The sequence below is a fragment of the Pelobates fuscus genome, chromosome 1 (assembly GCF_036172605.1).
Source record: "Pelobates fuscus isolate aPelFus1 chromosome 1, aPelFus1.pri, whole genome shotgun sequence".
NCBI lineage: Eukaryota > Metazoa > Chordata > Amphibia > Anura > Pelobatidae > Pelobates > Pelobates fuscus.
The window spans coordinates 159,748,836-159,765,399 of record NC_086317.1 but is presented as its reverse complement, the minus strand read 5'-3'; the positions used below and the strand labels follow the sequence as shown (position 1 = coordinate 159,765,399).

General features: G+C 44.0%; 1 protein-coding gene across 1 annotated transcript in view; it reads right to left on the bottom strand.

Moving 5' to 3' along the window:
• Positions 1-884: 884 nt before the first annotated feature.
• NUCKS1 (nuclear casein kinase and cyclin dependent kinase substrate 1) overlaps positions 885-16,564 on the bottom strand; it is a 216,952-nt gene continuing 201,272 nt past the window's right edge. The window contains exons 16-19 of the mRNA XM_063451308.1: positions 3,374-3,520; positions 3,090-3,245; positions 2,477-2,620; positions 885-1,919 (exon numbers count right to left, since the gene is read on the bottom strand). Of these exons, the coding sequence (XP_063307378.1) occupies positions 1,717-1,919; positions 2,477-2,620; positions 3,090-3,245; positions 3,374-3,520 (650 nt within the window). The 3' untranslated portion in view covers positions 885-1,716. The remainder of the gene's footprint in view (positions 1,920-2,476; positions 2,621-3,089; positions 3,246-3,373; positions 3,521-16,564) is intronic.

Below are 16,564 nucleotides of genomic sequence, written 5' to 3'. Positions count from 1 at the left end.
TTATATCCGCAATGTTTTTGTTTTAGTTCTGTTACCTCCATAAGGTTTTAGATGGATAACACTTACGCTGACACGTAAACCCCCTTATTAGCTGAATTACTAGCTGACTTATTAGCTGACTTAAGGACTGCACCTCGCTCTCCCTCCCCCCCCCCCCACTAACTCACCCACAGCCTGTACACTATGCACATTGGGTTAACTAGAGGGTGATAGCCTCCCCCATGCCCAGTTCTATGCCAGCAAACTAGCACCTGACCGGGAGACAAAAGGTCCAACTCGCCTCTACTCGCCCATACATGTAACAACATAATCCCCCCTGAGAGGTGAGAGACCACCCAGCCACTACCGCAGACCACACAGCAAAGCTCTGTAGTTTCCAACGCTGACAGTCGCTCACTAGCCTGCAAACTTGCTGTGTGCTTACTTTTGTTTTTACTGTTTGATTTTGTGTTTTATTTTCAATATAAAATATGCTGTATCTCAATGCCCGACCTTTGTTAATCTCATGTTGAACCCGAAGTACTGCATCTGCTGTTGGGGCAAAGAAAGTACTACTGTTATACTTGCATAACAAAAATAAAGAATTAAAAAAAAAAAAAAAAAACAATGTACCCTCAACCAGTGTGCAATTCCTATGTGGGGCATGGGCACGAAACAATGAGATCCATGTTCAAAATATAGGGATTAGTGAGGGGGGGGGGGGGAGAATCATGGCAACATGTCCATACCCACTTGCAAAACTGGCTAGAAAGAGTAAAAGCACAAATGCTATTCATTTAACCCCTTTTCCTTTGTTTTACATCATGACACTGCCATCACACATACATTATGGATCACTAGAATTTGAACATGGCAAACGTACATTACACATGCATGCCAAAATCTCCACTAGAAGAGTACATTTGGCAGATTTTTATTGATGTTAGGATACTGACTGGGAGTACAATATAGTAAAATTATATGAACTTCTTCAAACATGTATTTGGTCTAAGATTGTGATGGTCCACAGCCTAAAAAGGAAGAAACCTTAGACTATATACAAAAATAGAGGTTGAAGCTGTTTTCCTTCTACAAAGTCAATCGCAGTAAAATATTGCCATTTCATTAGCCCAAAAGTATTTAAAAACATGCCAAATGAAGGAGGCATAAGAGTCACTGCATTATACCAATACTTTGCAAAACATTGTTGACCCCATTAGTGTGAGGTAAAAAAGTAACAAGGGGACTGAACATAAACACATGCTGAAAACCTAGTACTAAAGTACATACAGGGGAGCTCAACTTTCAGCAAAGAAATCCTACAACTAGACACCTCAATTAATATATATATATTAAAAAAAAAAAAAAAAAAAGAACAAAACAAAAAAAACAGACATACATCTTACCAATGCAAACTTATTAAAAATGTGCATGGCTTTATTTCATACAGGTGATGGGAAAGACTGACCATTAACCCCCCAATGGCAAAAAGGTTCACCTTCTGCTGAATAAAAAATAAAATAAAAATAAAAAAAGCGCATATGTAACTCTTAAAACAAATGAAAGACAGAATTGGTGGTGCACGAGTCAAGCAGTTGCCTTAATCATGTTTTATCCCCAACCTGGCTTCTTTTTTCCTTTTTTTTTCCTTTTGTTTTTTGTATTTTTTAATAAAATCTTCCCAATATTCACCCTCACACCCACATACCCAACCCACCCCTCCCTAAACACAACAGGCTAGTCCTCCGCGGACTGAGCTTCTTCATCAGAACCCTCTTCTCCAGACTTCTCCTGGCTTGCAGGTTTCTTCTTTGGTGGGGGTGTCTCAGGATCATCCTCCTCCTCCTCTTCTTCCTCTGCTTTAGGCGACGGAGATTTCTCCTTGGGTGCCTTTGAGGCTGGGCGAGTTTTTGCTTTGGCCTTTACTGGACTTGGTGTTACTGCGGAATGCAGATTTTAAAGGTTAATACACAGATTATATGCTTGGCCAAATGGAGGGACTCCCATGTACTTCAAATATCTTTTTCTATAGCTGCCATTTTCCTAAATCTAAATAAATCTACACTAGAGATGGTCATAGCTCCTTTACATGTGAGTGCAACATCACTTTTATTAACATACGGTCACACTAAACTCTTGACATATTGCACTATTAGATTGTCTTTTTCTATCCACATACAGAGACTAAAGGCACTCAGATCTATCTCTTGATAAGATACATCTTTATATGTGACAACTTGCATTGTTGGGACGAGAGACTTTTCAGTACCATCTATTAAATTTTATGTGGCGCTGCCCTTCTCTTTTTTTCTTGTGTTATTTTGAAGGGTTGAGAGGGATCCCCTTCTTACATAGAAACATAGAAACATAGAATGTGACGGCAGATAAGAACCATTCGGCCCATCTAGTCTGCCCAGTTTTCTTAAGGTTGCTGCCTTGTTGTTTATTTTGTGTTATTGAGCGCTGACCCAATTGTGTGTTTTTATCTACTCCTTACCTGTGGCTTTTAGTCGTGGCTTAGGTACTTTTCTCTCCCTTCGCTCTGGTTTTGATTTTTTAACCATCTTCTTCTTCTTGGAGCGACCATAATCACTGTCATCATCATCTTCCACCATGAAATCCTCATCACTGCCTGAATCCTCTGTTCAAACACAAATTAAGAATTTTTGGTTTGCTTTCTCACACAGTGTAAAAGGCACAATTGTTTGAACATCTTAGGATAGAAACATCTAGCAGCAACAAAGAACCAGTAATCAAGATTTTCACTTTAACAGCGTTGCTTACTCCACCTATCTTGTGTGGCTTTCCTTCAATAACGAAATTTTCACTACTACAGCTTTAAACTTGCTAATAAAACACCTATTGAATCTTGAATATAGGACAATGTGTATAAGTGTAAACCATTCACTGACCACTGTATACAAGCTGCAGAAGCCTGGCTCATATTACAGGTACATGAGATGATTATACTCATTTTAAAAATCAACAAAATTTAGAATAAAATATTCCATTGTCTAAGTACTGACTGGAGGAAAAAAAAAAAAAAACACAATGTATTGCAAACAAGTAAAGCTGTGCAGTGCTAAGTTTTTCAAGCCCTTTAAACTTACTTTCTAGAAATTGTGCTTCTTCCTCCTCCTCTGGCTCCTCCTCTTCACTGCCTGCATCACCCATCAACATTTCCCTCTGCTTAGAAACAGCTTTGGATGCGGCTTGTCCTTGCTGGCGGACATTTTTGCGTTTATCTTTTTCATCATCACTATCATCTGTGGGGAAACAAAAACCTTAAATCTTAAAGCAACCTAATGTTTGAATTATATTTAGCAGATGAAAAAAATATTCATATATTAAAAAACAAAAAAGGGTACTTATGTATTCTTGGCATTGTCTTTACCTGGGGAAGTTTTCTTCCTTGATTTTGGAGTGCTCTTCTTGTCAGGTGTAGGCTTTTTGACCATTTTACTTTTTTTGGGGCTCTCATAGTCACTATCGGCTTTTCCATCACCTGCTGCAACATCATCGTCACTACCAATGTCTTCCTCTGAATTAAACATAAACATAGACAAATACATAAATAGTGCCACAATTGCCTCAATTATAATTACTCATGAAACTGGACCCCTTTCGCTACAAAGTACTGCTAAAATCTGTTTGACTCCTTACACAGAGAGGGGTGCAAAAACATCAGAAGTAGTGTAAAAAGAAAAACCAACAACCACTCACATCCCAAGATGCAGACATAGAAACATAGAATGTGACGGCAAATAAGAACCAACCAACTATTTGGCCCATCGCCAATATTTTGAGATACCTTTAATTAGTCCCTGGCCTTATCTTAAGTCTAGGATAGCCTTAGGCCTATTCCACGAATGCTTAAACTCCTTCACTGCGTTAACCTCTACCACTTCAGCTGGAAGGCTATTCCATGTGTCCACTACCCTCTCAGTAAAGTAAAGTAATACTTCCTGATATTATTTTTAAACCTTTGTCCCTCTAATTTATGACTGTCCTCTTGTTGTGGTAGTTTTTCTTCTTTTATAGTCTATTTTACTGTGTTGATTCCCTTTATGTATTTAAATGTTTCTATCATATCCCCCTTGTCTCGTCTTTCCTCCAAGCTATACATGTTAAGATCCTTTAACCTTTCCTGGTAAGTTTTATCCTGCAATCCATGAATCCACCTTCCTTTCTCATACTGGAATTTTACAACAGTACTCATTTACAGGATGACAGCAATTTACTTTTATATTAACCATATAGCCTGTAGATGTGAGTTTACAGTTAGTGTGGCTACAATTTAACCAATTCTCATGATTCCATCACTTCAGGTGTCTGCATTTAAAAAAAACACACAAAAAAAAAAAAAATAAGACTCCAAGGCCATGTGTAGGGGCGTGGCTTGACCGTCGATGGGAATAGACGTGCCTTGCTAGAGCTCCGCTACCCTAACCCCCCCCCCCCGGGTACTCAATATGGATAAGAAAGCCACTAAGAAGCAATTGAGGCGGGCCACCGAGTCGACCCACAGGCCGTGCAGCAACCGGGGCATCCCTTACAGACTAGGACCTTGTACTGGCGAAACTTGCAGAGGTCAAGACATACCTGGCGGGGGAGATCGCGAGATCGACTGCTGTCCTCCAAGCTGACATCGGAGCTCTGGGAGAGCGCACGGTGCGTCTTGAAGAGCGCATGGATGAATCATCTCGAGCCTATAACGACCTGGTCGACAGAGTGAACCACGTTACAAGGCATATGGTGGACTCTGAATTGGCCATGGAGGATATGGAGAACCGCTCTAGGAGGAACAACCTCCGAATCAGAGGCCTGCCGGAGGAGAGAGGGGCTCCTGCTAGATATTTTCAAGCCACTTCTGCCTACGATACCGGCGGACCAATGGTTCCTTGAGCGGGCGCACAGGGCGATAAGAAAGCAGAGGCCCGACTCCAACACCCCGAGGGATGTCATCGTCCGGTTCCTCTACTTTACTACTAAGGAAGCGGTCATCAAGAGGAGCCGAGACGGCCCAATTCGATATCGGAGCACTGTCTTGTCCCTCTATCAGGACCTGTCGCCCTCCACTCTACAAAGAAGAAGGGACTGGAGGCCTATCACTGGGGCCCTGCGTGGAGCAGGCATCAGGTATGCGTGGGGGTACCCCTTTAAATTGGATGTCTTCCACGGAGACCGGGTACATACCCTCCTGCCTGGAGGTGATCCTCTTCGCTTCTTCCGAGGACTGGACGTGCAACCTCCGCCGGATCTCCCGACTTTGACTCCTTACCCAGAGGAAATTTTGCAGCTGAGCCTCGACTGGCAGGTAGCAGGCACCGCTGTCCACTGATGACGCCCCCGAGCACCGTAAGTCGCTGCCCCCACTCACACGACTGAGAATCCAAGCTGGGTAGGGGAAGATCCCGCTTGGTGGCCTTTGGGTGGGGGGGAGGGGAGAGGAGAACCCATCTACCATGAGCGGCGGAATTTTGTCCCCCGGGATTGTCACGTTTATATCCTGTTTTGGTATACTCCCGTTCTAACGGAAAGGGGTCATCGCCCTTTTCCCCCATAACCGGATCACCGCACGGGACGCATATGGGGCCATAAACCTTGGTTTAATTTTTGTGTTGCACTCCCTGGACATTTGTGTTTAGTTTTTTACCCCCCCCCCCCTCCCCCCTTGGGAGCCACGGAGCACCGATTCCCCTACACTAACACGAGGGAAGTACCCACAGCACTTGGGTGGGGGGAATGTCTTGGGACAGGGGTGCAGAGGAGGCCAACATATTCGCAGGACTTCCTGATCGTGGGCACCTTGCATGTCGGTGACGTGGCCACCGGACGGCTCCTACCACTAAATGCCTGGAAGAGATGTATCTATACGTGGCCTGTCTATGCTTGTGGGGTACTTCATTTGTGTTTTATTTATGACGCTCTTATTTTAAGCATGGGACCGATAACTGTATGTGAAAATGTGCACAGCTCTTCAAGCATTCAGTTTGGGGTATGCTATATTGTTTGTGAGGGAGGGATGATTAGTTAGGGAGAGGACCGGGAGATAGGGAATTAAAGCCCTTGCGGTATCCCTTATACCCCCTATATTGACCCCTCACAGAGGAGACGGGCGCCACCACTGCTGAACCAGGGGAGAGGACTCCCGTTACACACAGGTATCCCCCAGCAGACTGAGCCGGACTAATAGAGACATAAATGGAGGGGACAGGTTCCAGCAACAACAAAAAAACAAACAAAAACAAAACAAAACAAAAAGTTGGGGGTAGCCACGTGTAAACTGCAGGGCCCGCAGGGGGGGGGGGGGTTATTTTCATCTGTTCTGAATGGTGCTGAAGTTTTGTTTTTTGCCTGTGTGCGGGGGGCTGGGGGAACCGGGCTATAAAGGATGCGGGGAGACGACATCGGACGTGGGTGGCTCGCCCTCTGGGCCCGGGACAGCACTCTGAAAATACTTAGGGAAGGTCCCCTCGGTTCACGCTATTGATTGGGGGACTGATGGGCCTCGTTCCTGACGGATAATCTCTTTAAGCTCGTACTATAACATATGGTCCTTATTACGATTGACATGGCGTATGGGTGTCGGAGCCTGGGTCCCACTGTTCCTTCCGACGTTGATCGTGGCTGGGAAGTGGGCTCATACTCCCCACACTATTCTGGCTGGCGGTAAGTCCAGAATCCTATGGCAATGGACTATGTCCAGATGCCACTTCTTACCTTTTTTCTTTCCCACTCTTCTTTTTCTATTTCTTTTTCCCTGTGTTTTCCTTCTCTTCTACCTCACTCTGAGGGGGCGGGGAGGATGGGATGGGGGTCCCACCGAGCCTCTCGGAGTGCGGATGATGGGGTACCGGATGCATTTTTCACTTCCATTGACACAACTAACCACTACCTCTCACGATGGAGATTAAGATAGTATCTCTGGGGGGCGGAGCCAAGCAGGCAAGCAGCCCAGACGTGCCTAGCAAGAGCTCCCACGTCTGGGGAGGAAAATCAGGGTGTAACGCCGGAATACAGCAGGTCGCAGCTAAGAGACCATAATACCTCCACTCCAGAGGGGCTACCGATTCGAACGGTGCCCCTCACGAGCCCCTGCTTTGCCATACCGAAGAAACGAGGCTTGAGGCCTACCTGGGACCGAGCCACGGGGAGACGGCCGCTCCCTGGGGCATCAGCTGTACCAGGAGCCGCGGCACGACACTTTCCCCCCCCCCGACCAGCGGGGGTTATCCCGGTCTCCACCAAGCAGTCTGACTCACCTGACTCTCCCCACTGGACAGCACGCTGCACACAAAGACAAGCCATGACAAGCAAGATGGCGGCGGCTGACCGCGAGAGGGAGGCTGAACAGCAATACGAAACGCTAGAAAAGCGCATGGACGACCTGTTCAGGAGATTCTGGAAAAAGCTCGAGAGCAAGGCAGAACACCTTAAGCAGGTACAATGGGGAAGCACACCCCCTGGGGACAAACATCGCCAAGGGGAGCACCCTAGGTTAAAACGAGCACCCAGTGACAAACGAGTGGCGGGGCCCCTCACCACTATCAGGCGTGCCCTTCCGAAGGACCCACAAAGCCCCTCGAAGGCGGAAAAACTGGGCCAGCCGCGCAGATCCCAGCACTCCCCGAGGGCGCGACAAACTCCCAACAGATCCCGGGACATGCTTACCAGCAGGCCCTCCAAGAGAAGGACCAAAATGGCGGCAGGCACAGCAACCCACATAGCGAGTGTGTCACACTCTCCGGCACCGGGGACTGCATCACTACAGCGACAGGAGGCATTCAAAAGGCAGCATCAAGCAGCTAAACCCATGTCACCTCCACCTCAGTTGAAGGGTGAGCGGAACCATGCGAAGCGGGAAGCAGGGGGGATACCCTTGGGCACACATACGCCTCACCAACCCATCCACGCACAATCTAACCCACCCGGGCAGCAGGCCATAGGGCGAAGAGCCCGCAAGCATCGTCCACATTGGCGGAGGAAGAAGCAACGCAAGCGACAGACAACGACCTATTCTTCCGTCCCTCCCATAAGTGGAGTAAACCCGGACCCCAGCGGCAACCGAGTTTGTGGCAAGAAGATGCAGGCCTGCACACCAGCCTGGAGCTGGGGAACCACCCTCGCCGACGCCCGCACCGCAACGGGGCACAAACACCCAGCAACAGATGCGCACCGCATACACACCTACAGAATGGCACCGAAAACCTGCAAGCCAAGAATCGGCACGGGCTGAGGAGGTCTGGTTTGCGGACACATGCTATTCTTTATCTCTACCCCCCTTTTTATTTTTGCTTTTTACCTTTTAGCTTGAAATCATTGGTGTAGAGGACTGCCTGTATTTTTGCCCTGCAATGCTAGGACTCTCTCCAATTCACACTACTGTTATGCCATACATCTCTGATAATGAGGGGAATGTATCAAGAAACAAAAAATGTGCAAAGTTTTTACACTGAAAATCTTATAGAGTTTTATTACCATGCACTCCTATATTGCCTACTTTATTCGCATATATTTTTAGTTAATCTACTAGCTAACCGAACTACTGTTTAAACTCTAAAGCAATGTTTATATATTACAGCGATGACATTCACTTTAACTATTAACCCTAAGCTACTGTTACCAAGCGACGAGTAACTCATAATGACAATCGTAATTAACCAGCTTGTACCTAACCTGTTTTAATACCAAAAAATCTGTGCATTTTATCTAATGCTGCATGACTGTTAACAATTCTGTGCGCTCAAACTGTCTGATTATGCTGTTGTGGCATTATTGGCATGCTTATGTTATTCCTGCACAGCAAAAATAAAGAATTAAAAAAAAAAAAAAAGATAGTATCTCTGAATGCTAAAGGGCTCAATGCCCCTAAGAAACGTCGCCTCATGTTTAAGGAATTGAAAAGAATGAACACGGACATAGCTTTCATACAAGAGACCCATCTACCCAAACAGGCACAATTTCAATTGAGAGACCAAACGTACGTTGGAACATATGAGGCTAGAGCTCAACGTAAATGTAATGGGGTGGCCGTTCTGATCAGGCGCAGTTGCCCCTTTCAAGTGACATCTCATGAAGTGGACCCAGAAGGCCGTTATGTTACGGTATCAGGCACCCTTCATTCCCATACCGTGCACTTTTTGAACATATATGCTCCGAACAGGCCTGACGCCGACTTCTGGACTGTACTGCGGGAAAGGATATCGGGATTACCACATGGTATGGTGTTCGTAGGGGGAGATTTTAACGCAACCCCCTGCCCAGCTGCAGACAGGAGCTCCAGAGACGGAGGGCCACGTTCACAAGGGCGAGGCGGTCAGGACCGCCTTCTTAAACAATTCATGGATGATACTGGCTTAATAGATATATGGCGTGCCCACCACCCGGATACTAGGGACTTCTCTTTCTACTCCGCTCCTCACGGAACCTACTCCCGGATAGACTTCTTTCTGACCAATGGGACTGGAATGGCACGCATCGTCAAGTCGATGGTGGGAGATATCTCGTGGTCTGATCACGCCGATGTATCCATAATCCTAGGGAACCTATGTGTCGCCATGGACGTGGAAACTGAACGCGTCTCTCCTGCGGGACCCCCAAATTATGGAACAGGTACGACGGGAGATCACGGAATATTTTGCCACAAATGACACCCCAGAGGTGAGCCCCGGTACGGTGTGGGCGGCGCATAAGGCGGTAATAAGAGGAACACTAATTAAACTGGCCACGAGGAAGAAAAAGCTGAAACACCAACAATTGGAAACCCTATTGAGCCAACAGCGAACACTGGAACTAAAACACCAATCTACACCGGATGGGGATTCCCTCGCACAGCTCAACTCAGTGAGAAGGTCTATTCGAACGCTATTGCTAGATGATACGGCGAAGTCCATGACCTGGACCAGACGTACGTATTTTGAACACGCAAACAAAATGGACACTTTCCTAGCCAGAACACTACGACCTAGGCGCCACAGGCCGCATATCATGACGATTAAACGCCCGGATGGCATGACCACATCCAAACCCGGTGAGATAGCCAGGGTCTTCGAGGACTTTTACAAGCGACTTTACAACCACACACCAGAAAATGAAAAGACCGAGTCAGAGGAAGAACGGAACATTCTCGCTTACCTCAAAGGATTAGGGATGACCAGACTGAATGGGGAGGCCGCGTCTAGCCTGGCCGCAGACATTACGGAAGAGGAGGTAGACAAGGCCATCTCCAGCCTGAAAGGCAATAAAGCACCGGGACCTGATGGCTTCGATGGAGCCTGCTATAAAGCCTTTAGAGAAGAGCTAACCCCACACTTGGTTAGTCTCTTCGCAGACTTGCGGAACAGAGGACACCTAAATCCGGACATGACCTTGGCCACCATAATCTTGTTGCCCAAACCGAACAAGGACCCCCTATAAATTACAGACCCATATCTCTGATCAACCATGATCTGAAAATCTTAGCTAGGGTGCAAGCGGACAGGTTGAATCCACTCATGAACTCGCTTATACATGCAGACCAGGTCGGCTTCATACAGGGCAGGCAGTTGTTTGAGAACACCAGGAGGAACATCGACTTAATATGGAAACAAACAACTGTGGCTGCCCCAACATTAGTAGTGTCTATCGACGCGGAGAAAGCCTTCGACAGGGTCCGCTAGCAATTCCTGTTTACGGTCATGAAACATTTGGGATTTCCTGGCGAATACATTGCGATGACAAAAGCAATGTACCACAATGTGAGGGCCCAAATACAGATAACGGGTGCCCCATTGTCTCCTTTCCAACTTTTTAATGGGACGAGACAGGGGTGCCCTTTATCCCCCTTACTTTTTACCTTAGCACTGGAACCTCTTCTGCAAGCTATACGCCGTCACCCGGGGATCTGCGGGGTAAAAGTGGGCAACGAAGAATTTACCGTCTCGGCATATGCGGATGATATCCTCTTGACACTAACGAACCCGAAAGAATCAATAACAGCCTTGCGGAACGTGATAACGGAGTACGGGAAATCTTCAGGCTATAAAGCCAATATGCAGAAATCAAGCGCCTTACCGATAGGTGTACCAGAGGAAGAGTTGAGAAGGATACGGGAGACCCATAAGATTCGGATCGAAAATGATAACTTGACCTACTTAAGGATCCATCTGACGGCGGACGCCTTTACACTGCCAATTACGCCCCCATGATTCGAGCTCTAATCAGCGACCTGGAAAGCTGGGACGACAAACCTATATCTTGGATAGGTAGGATAAATGCGGTAAAAATGAACATCCTCCCGCGTATACTGTTCTTGTTTCAGGCCCTACCAATCCCGGTCGCTAAATCTCATTTTGGCCTGCCTGACCTTGTTTGGTCCTCGTGAGTGCCAGTTTCTTCAACTCATGTAATGGTCTTTGCCACAGGAGTTGCAAACCCTTGCAAAGTTCTTGCGATCTGCCTTAAAGAGTGACCTTGATTTCTGAACCCCTTAAGGACCAAACTTCTGGAATAAAAGGGAATCATGACATGTCACACGTCATGTGTCCTTAAGGGGTTAAAGTGATGACACTGTCTTAAAGGAAAGGTTTTATTTTTTTGATCTTTTACATTCATAAATGACAGGACTTCAGCCTGTGTATGGACCATCATCTGTCAATAATTGGTTACCAATGGTTAAATAGTTACTATACATTCAACCCGGAATATACAAAAAATGACTAGTCTAAGTTTAAAAGTTGAAATCTTTGAGTAAGCACATAATGAAGATGCATACAGATCAATTCACATTGTTAAAAAGCAAAACTAAAGATTATGCATAAACTGGTTTCATGCAGGTATACTCCAACCCTTTACATAAACAATTACAGATCTTTGATTGCTGCAATCAGAAGAAGTCAGAAAGACAGATTCATGCGTTTTTTTATTTAATGAGGACATTTGCTAGGCCAACATGTTTATATTTCATATCTTATCAAAACCAACACATGCCTCTGTTAATGAAAATATCCTCAAATCAACAAAGCAAACAAAGACTATGATTTGCAATACAGCTAAATGTGATGAAAAATAACCTGGTCTCCAATAGCTTAAGTTTATACTTGGAAGAGCAGCAATATCAAAAAGTAACTTGCAGTTTGTGTTTATTTTTTTTTTTCATACCCTATAAACATTGTGAAGTCCTTACAGGGACACTATAGGCACCCAGACCACCTCAATGAGTTAAAGTGGTCTGGGTGCAATGTCCCTGCCCCCCTTAGTCCTGTTTACAATGCAGTACTAAAAACAACCTACAAGAGTTTAGTTCTAACTAGAAAAGCTAAAATTTCTGGGGAAATTGTGTGAAGTGTTCTTGCCTCCACCAGTAGTCTACAACTGGAGTGGGCGGAGTAACTTATTATTTATTTATATAGCACATTTAATTGCAACGTTGTTGTCCAAAGTGCTTCACAGTTACATTGAAACATACATTTATAAACACATTAGCAGGTGTACAAAAGGCCCTGTCTATGACATCACTTGCTGCTCCAGCCTGGCACAGGTCAGAGTATTTTGGCGGTTGCCATCTTCAAATGGTCGTATTTTAAAAACTATAAATCCTACAGCAAAGAGCTTTATATTGTGAGAATCACAAGACCCAGACCTACATTTTGATGCATAGTATGTCTCTGCGATATTAACAATGAAGGCACAGTCACAGTTTAGAAATTGCCCTTCAAATGTGAGCTTTGCAGAGGGGGTTTCAATGAATGTCAATGGACGGCGTGAGTTGCAAACAAATGGTCATATTGTGAAAACTATAGGGAGTATGGCTTAGCTGTGGACATTTTTAGTGGCAGCAGGGATAGCTGAACGTTTTGATATAAGATTTGTGTAGGTGGGCCTGAAAATGAGCGAGTGGTGGCAGTTTAGAAATCATGTCCTGATTTTTCAGCTTTTGCCAGCTCCCACTCTAGCTTTGCCATTCATTCCTATGGGACAAATCTCGCCACAAGAACGACGATATTCCGAGAACCATTCGGCGAAACGTTACACAAAGTTATAGCAATCCGATCGGGAACAATCTGCACGTTTTGGTAAATTTTTGTCTATGTAGTGTAAAAACTGTGGGAGGAGTTAGGGTGGCAAATTTGGCTATAATAAGAATAATAAGAACTAGAAAAGCTACAATTTCTGGGTAAATTGTGTGAAGTGTTCTTGCCTCCACCAGTAGTCTACAACTGGAGTGGGCGGAGTAACTGTTATTATTTATTTATATAGCACAATTAATTGCAACGTTGTTGCCCAAAGTGCTTCACAGTTACATTAAAACATACAGTTATACAAACCATTAGCAGGTGCAAAAGGCCCTGTCTATGACATCACTTGCTGCTGCAGCCTTGCACTGGTCAGAGTATTTTTGCGGTTGCCATCTTCAAACGGTCATATTTTAAAAACAATAAATCCTACAGTGAAGAGCTTTATATTGTGAGAATCACAAGACCCAGACCTACATTTTGATGTATAGTATGTCTCTGAGATATTAACAATGAATGCACAGTCTCAGTTTAGAAATTGCCCTTCAAATGTGAGCTTTGCACAGTGGAGTTTCAATGAATGTCAATAGACGGCGTGAGTTGTAAACAAATGGTCATATTGTGAAAACTATCAGGACTATGGCTTAGCCGTGGACATTTTTAGTGGCAGCAGGGATAGCTGAACGTTTTGATATAAGATTTGTGTAGGTGGGCCTGAAAATGAGGGAGTGGTGGCAGTTTAGAAATCATGTCCTGATTTTTCAGCTTTTGCCAGCTCCCACTCTAGCTTTGCCATTCATTCCTATGGGACAAATTTCGCCACAAGAACGACGATATTCCGAGAACCATACGGCGAAACGTTCCACAAAGTAAAAGCAATCCGATCGGGAACAATCTGCACGTTTTGGTATATTTTTGTCTATGTAGTGTAAAAACTGTGGAAGGAGATAGGGTGGCAAATTTGGCTATAATAATAATAATAATAATAATAATAACTAGAAAAGCTACAATTTCTGGGGAATTGTGTGAAGTGTTCTTGCCTCCACCAGTAGTCTACAACTGGAGTGGGTGGAGTAACTGTTTTCATTTATATAGCACATTTAATTGCAACGTTGTTGCACAGTTACATTAAAACATACATTTATAAAAACATTAGCAGGTGTACTAAAGGCTTTGTCTATGACATCACTTGCTGCTGCAGCCTGGCACAGGTCAGAGTATTTTGGCGGTTGCCATCTTCAAATGGTCGTATTTTAAAAACTTTTAATCCTACAGCAAAGAGCTTTATATTGTGAGAATCACAAGACCCAGACCTACATTTTGATGTATAGTATGTCTCTGCGATATTAACAATGAAGGCACAGTCGCAGTTTAGAAATTGCCCTTCAAATGTGAGCTTTGCAGAGTGGAGTTTCAATGAATGTCAATGGAAGGCGTGAGTTGTAAACAAATGGCCATATTGTGAAAACTATCAGGACTATGGCTTAGCCGTGGACATTTCTAGTGGCAGCAGGGATAGCTGAACGTTTTGATATAAGATTTGTGTAGGTGGGCCTGAAAATGAGGGAGTGGTGGCAGTTTAGAAATCATGTCCTGATTTTTCAGCTTTTGCCAGCTCCCACTCTAGCTTTGCCATTCATTCCTATGGGACAAATTTCGCCACAAGAACGACGATATTCCGAGAACCATTCGCCGAAACGTTCCACAAAGTAATAGCAATCCGATCGGGAACAATCTGCACGTTTTGGTATATTTTTGTCTATGTAGTGTAAAAACTGTGGGAGGAGTTAGGGTGGAAAATTTGGCTATAATAAGAATAATAATAATAACTAGAAAAGCTACAATTTCTGGGGAAATTGTGTGAAGTGTTCTTGCCTCCACCAGTAGTCTACAACTGGAGTGGGCGGAGTAACTGTTATTATTTATTTATATAGCACATTTAATTGCAACGTTGTTGCCCAAAGTGCTTCACAGTTACTTTAAAACATACAGTTATAAAAAATTAGCAGGTGTAAAAGGCTTTGTCTATGACATCACTTGCTGCTGCAGCCTTGCACAGGTCAGAGTATTTTGGCGGTTGCCATCTTCAAACGGTCGTATTTTAAAAACTATAATTCCTACAGTGAAGAGCTTTATATTGTGAGAATCACAAGACCCAGACCTACATTTTGATGTATAGTATGTCTCTGAGATATTAACAATGAAGGCACAGTCGCAGTTTAGAAATTGCCCTTCAAATGTGAGCTTTGCAGAGTGGAGTTTCAATGAATGTCAATGGACGGCGTGAGTTGCAAACAAATGGTCATATTGTGAAAACTATCAGGACTATGGCTTAGCTGTGGACATTTCTAGTGGCAGCAGGTATAGCTGAACGTTTTGATATAAGATTTGTGTAGGTGGGCTTGAAAATGAGGAAGTGGTGGCAGTTTAGAAATCATGTCCTGATTTTTCATCTTTTGCCAGCTCCCACTCTAGCTTTGCCATTCATTCCTATGGGACAAATTTCGCCACAAGAACGACGATATTCCGAGAACCATTCGGCGAAACGTTCCACAAAGTAATAGCAATCCGATCGGGAACAATCTGCACGTTTTGGTACATTTTTGTCTATGTAGTGTAAAAACTGTGGGAGGAGTTAGGGTGGCAAATTTGGCTATAATAAGAATAATAAGAATAACTAGAAAAGCTACAATTTCTGGGGAAATTGTGTGAAGTGTTCTTGCCTCCATCAGTAGTCTACAACTAGAGTGGGCGGAGTAACTGTTAGTATTTATTTATATAGCACATTTAATTGCAATGTTGTTGCCCAAAGTGCTTCACAGTTACATTAACCCCTTAACACCGCAGCCAAATGTACAAGTTGTGAACAGAACAAAACGTAAACAAAACCTGGCATTTACGCTATATGTCTGTCCAACCGTAATTCACCTCTTTCATATTAAATGCACCCCCCCTTATTATATATCATTTTATTCAGGGGAAACAGGGCTTTCATTTAACATCAAATATTTAGGTATTGAACATAATTTAATATAAAAAAATTATAAAAAAATGGGAGAAAAAAAGAATTTTTTAATTTTTTTTTGTTCTATGTGACATTTTAACTGTGGATGTCAAAATACTGTTTGCTTTTACTGCAATACAATACACATATTTGTATTCAGCGATGTCTCACGTGTAAAACAGTACCCCCTATGTACAGGTTTTATGGTGTTTTGGGAAGTTACAGGGTCAAATATAGCACGTTACATTTGAAATTGAAATTCGCCAGATTGGTTACGTTGCCTTTGAGACTGTATAGTAGCCCAGGAATTAAATTTACACCCATAATGGCATACCATTTGCAATAGTAGACAACCCAAGGTATTGCAAATGGGGTATGTCCAGTCTTTTTTAGTAGCCATTTGGTCACAAACACTGGCCAAAGTTAGCGTTAGTATTTGTTTGTGTGTGAAAAATGCAAAAAACGCCAATTTTGGCCAGTGTTTGTGACTAAGTGGCTACTAAAAAAGTCTGGACAAACCCCATTTGCAATACCTTGGGTTGTCTACTATTGCAAATGGTATGCCATCATAGGGGTAATTTTCATT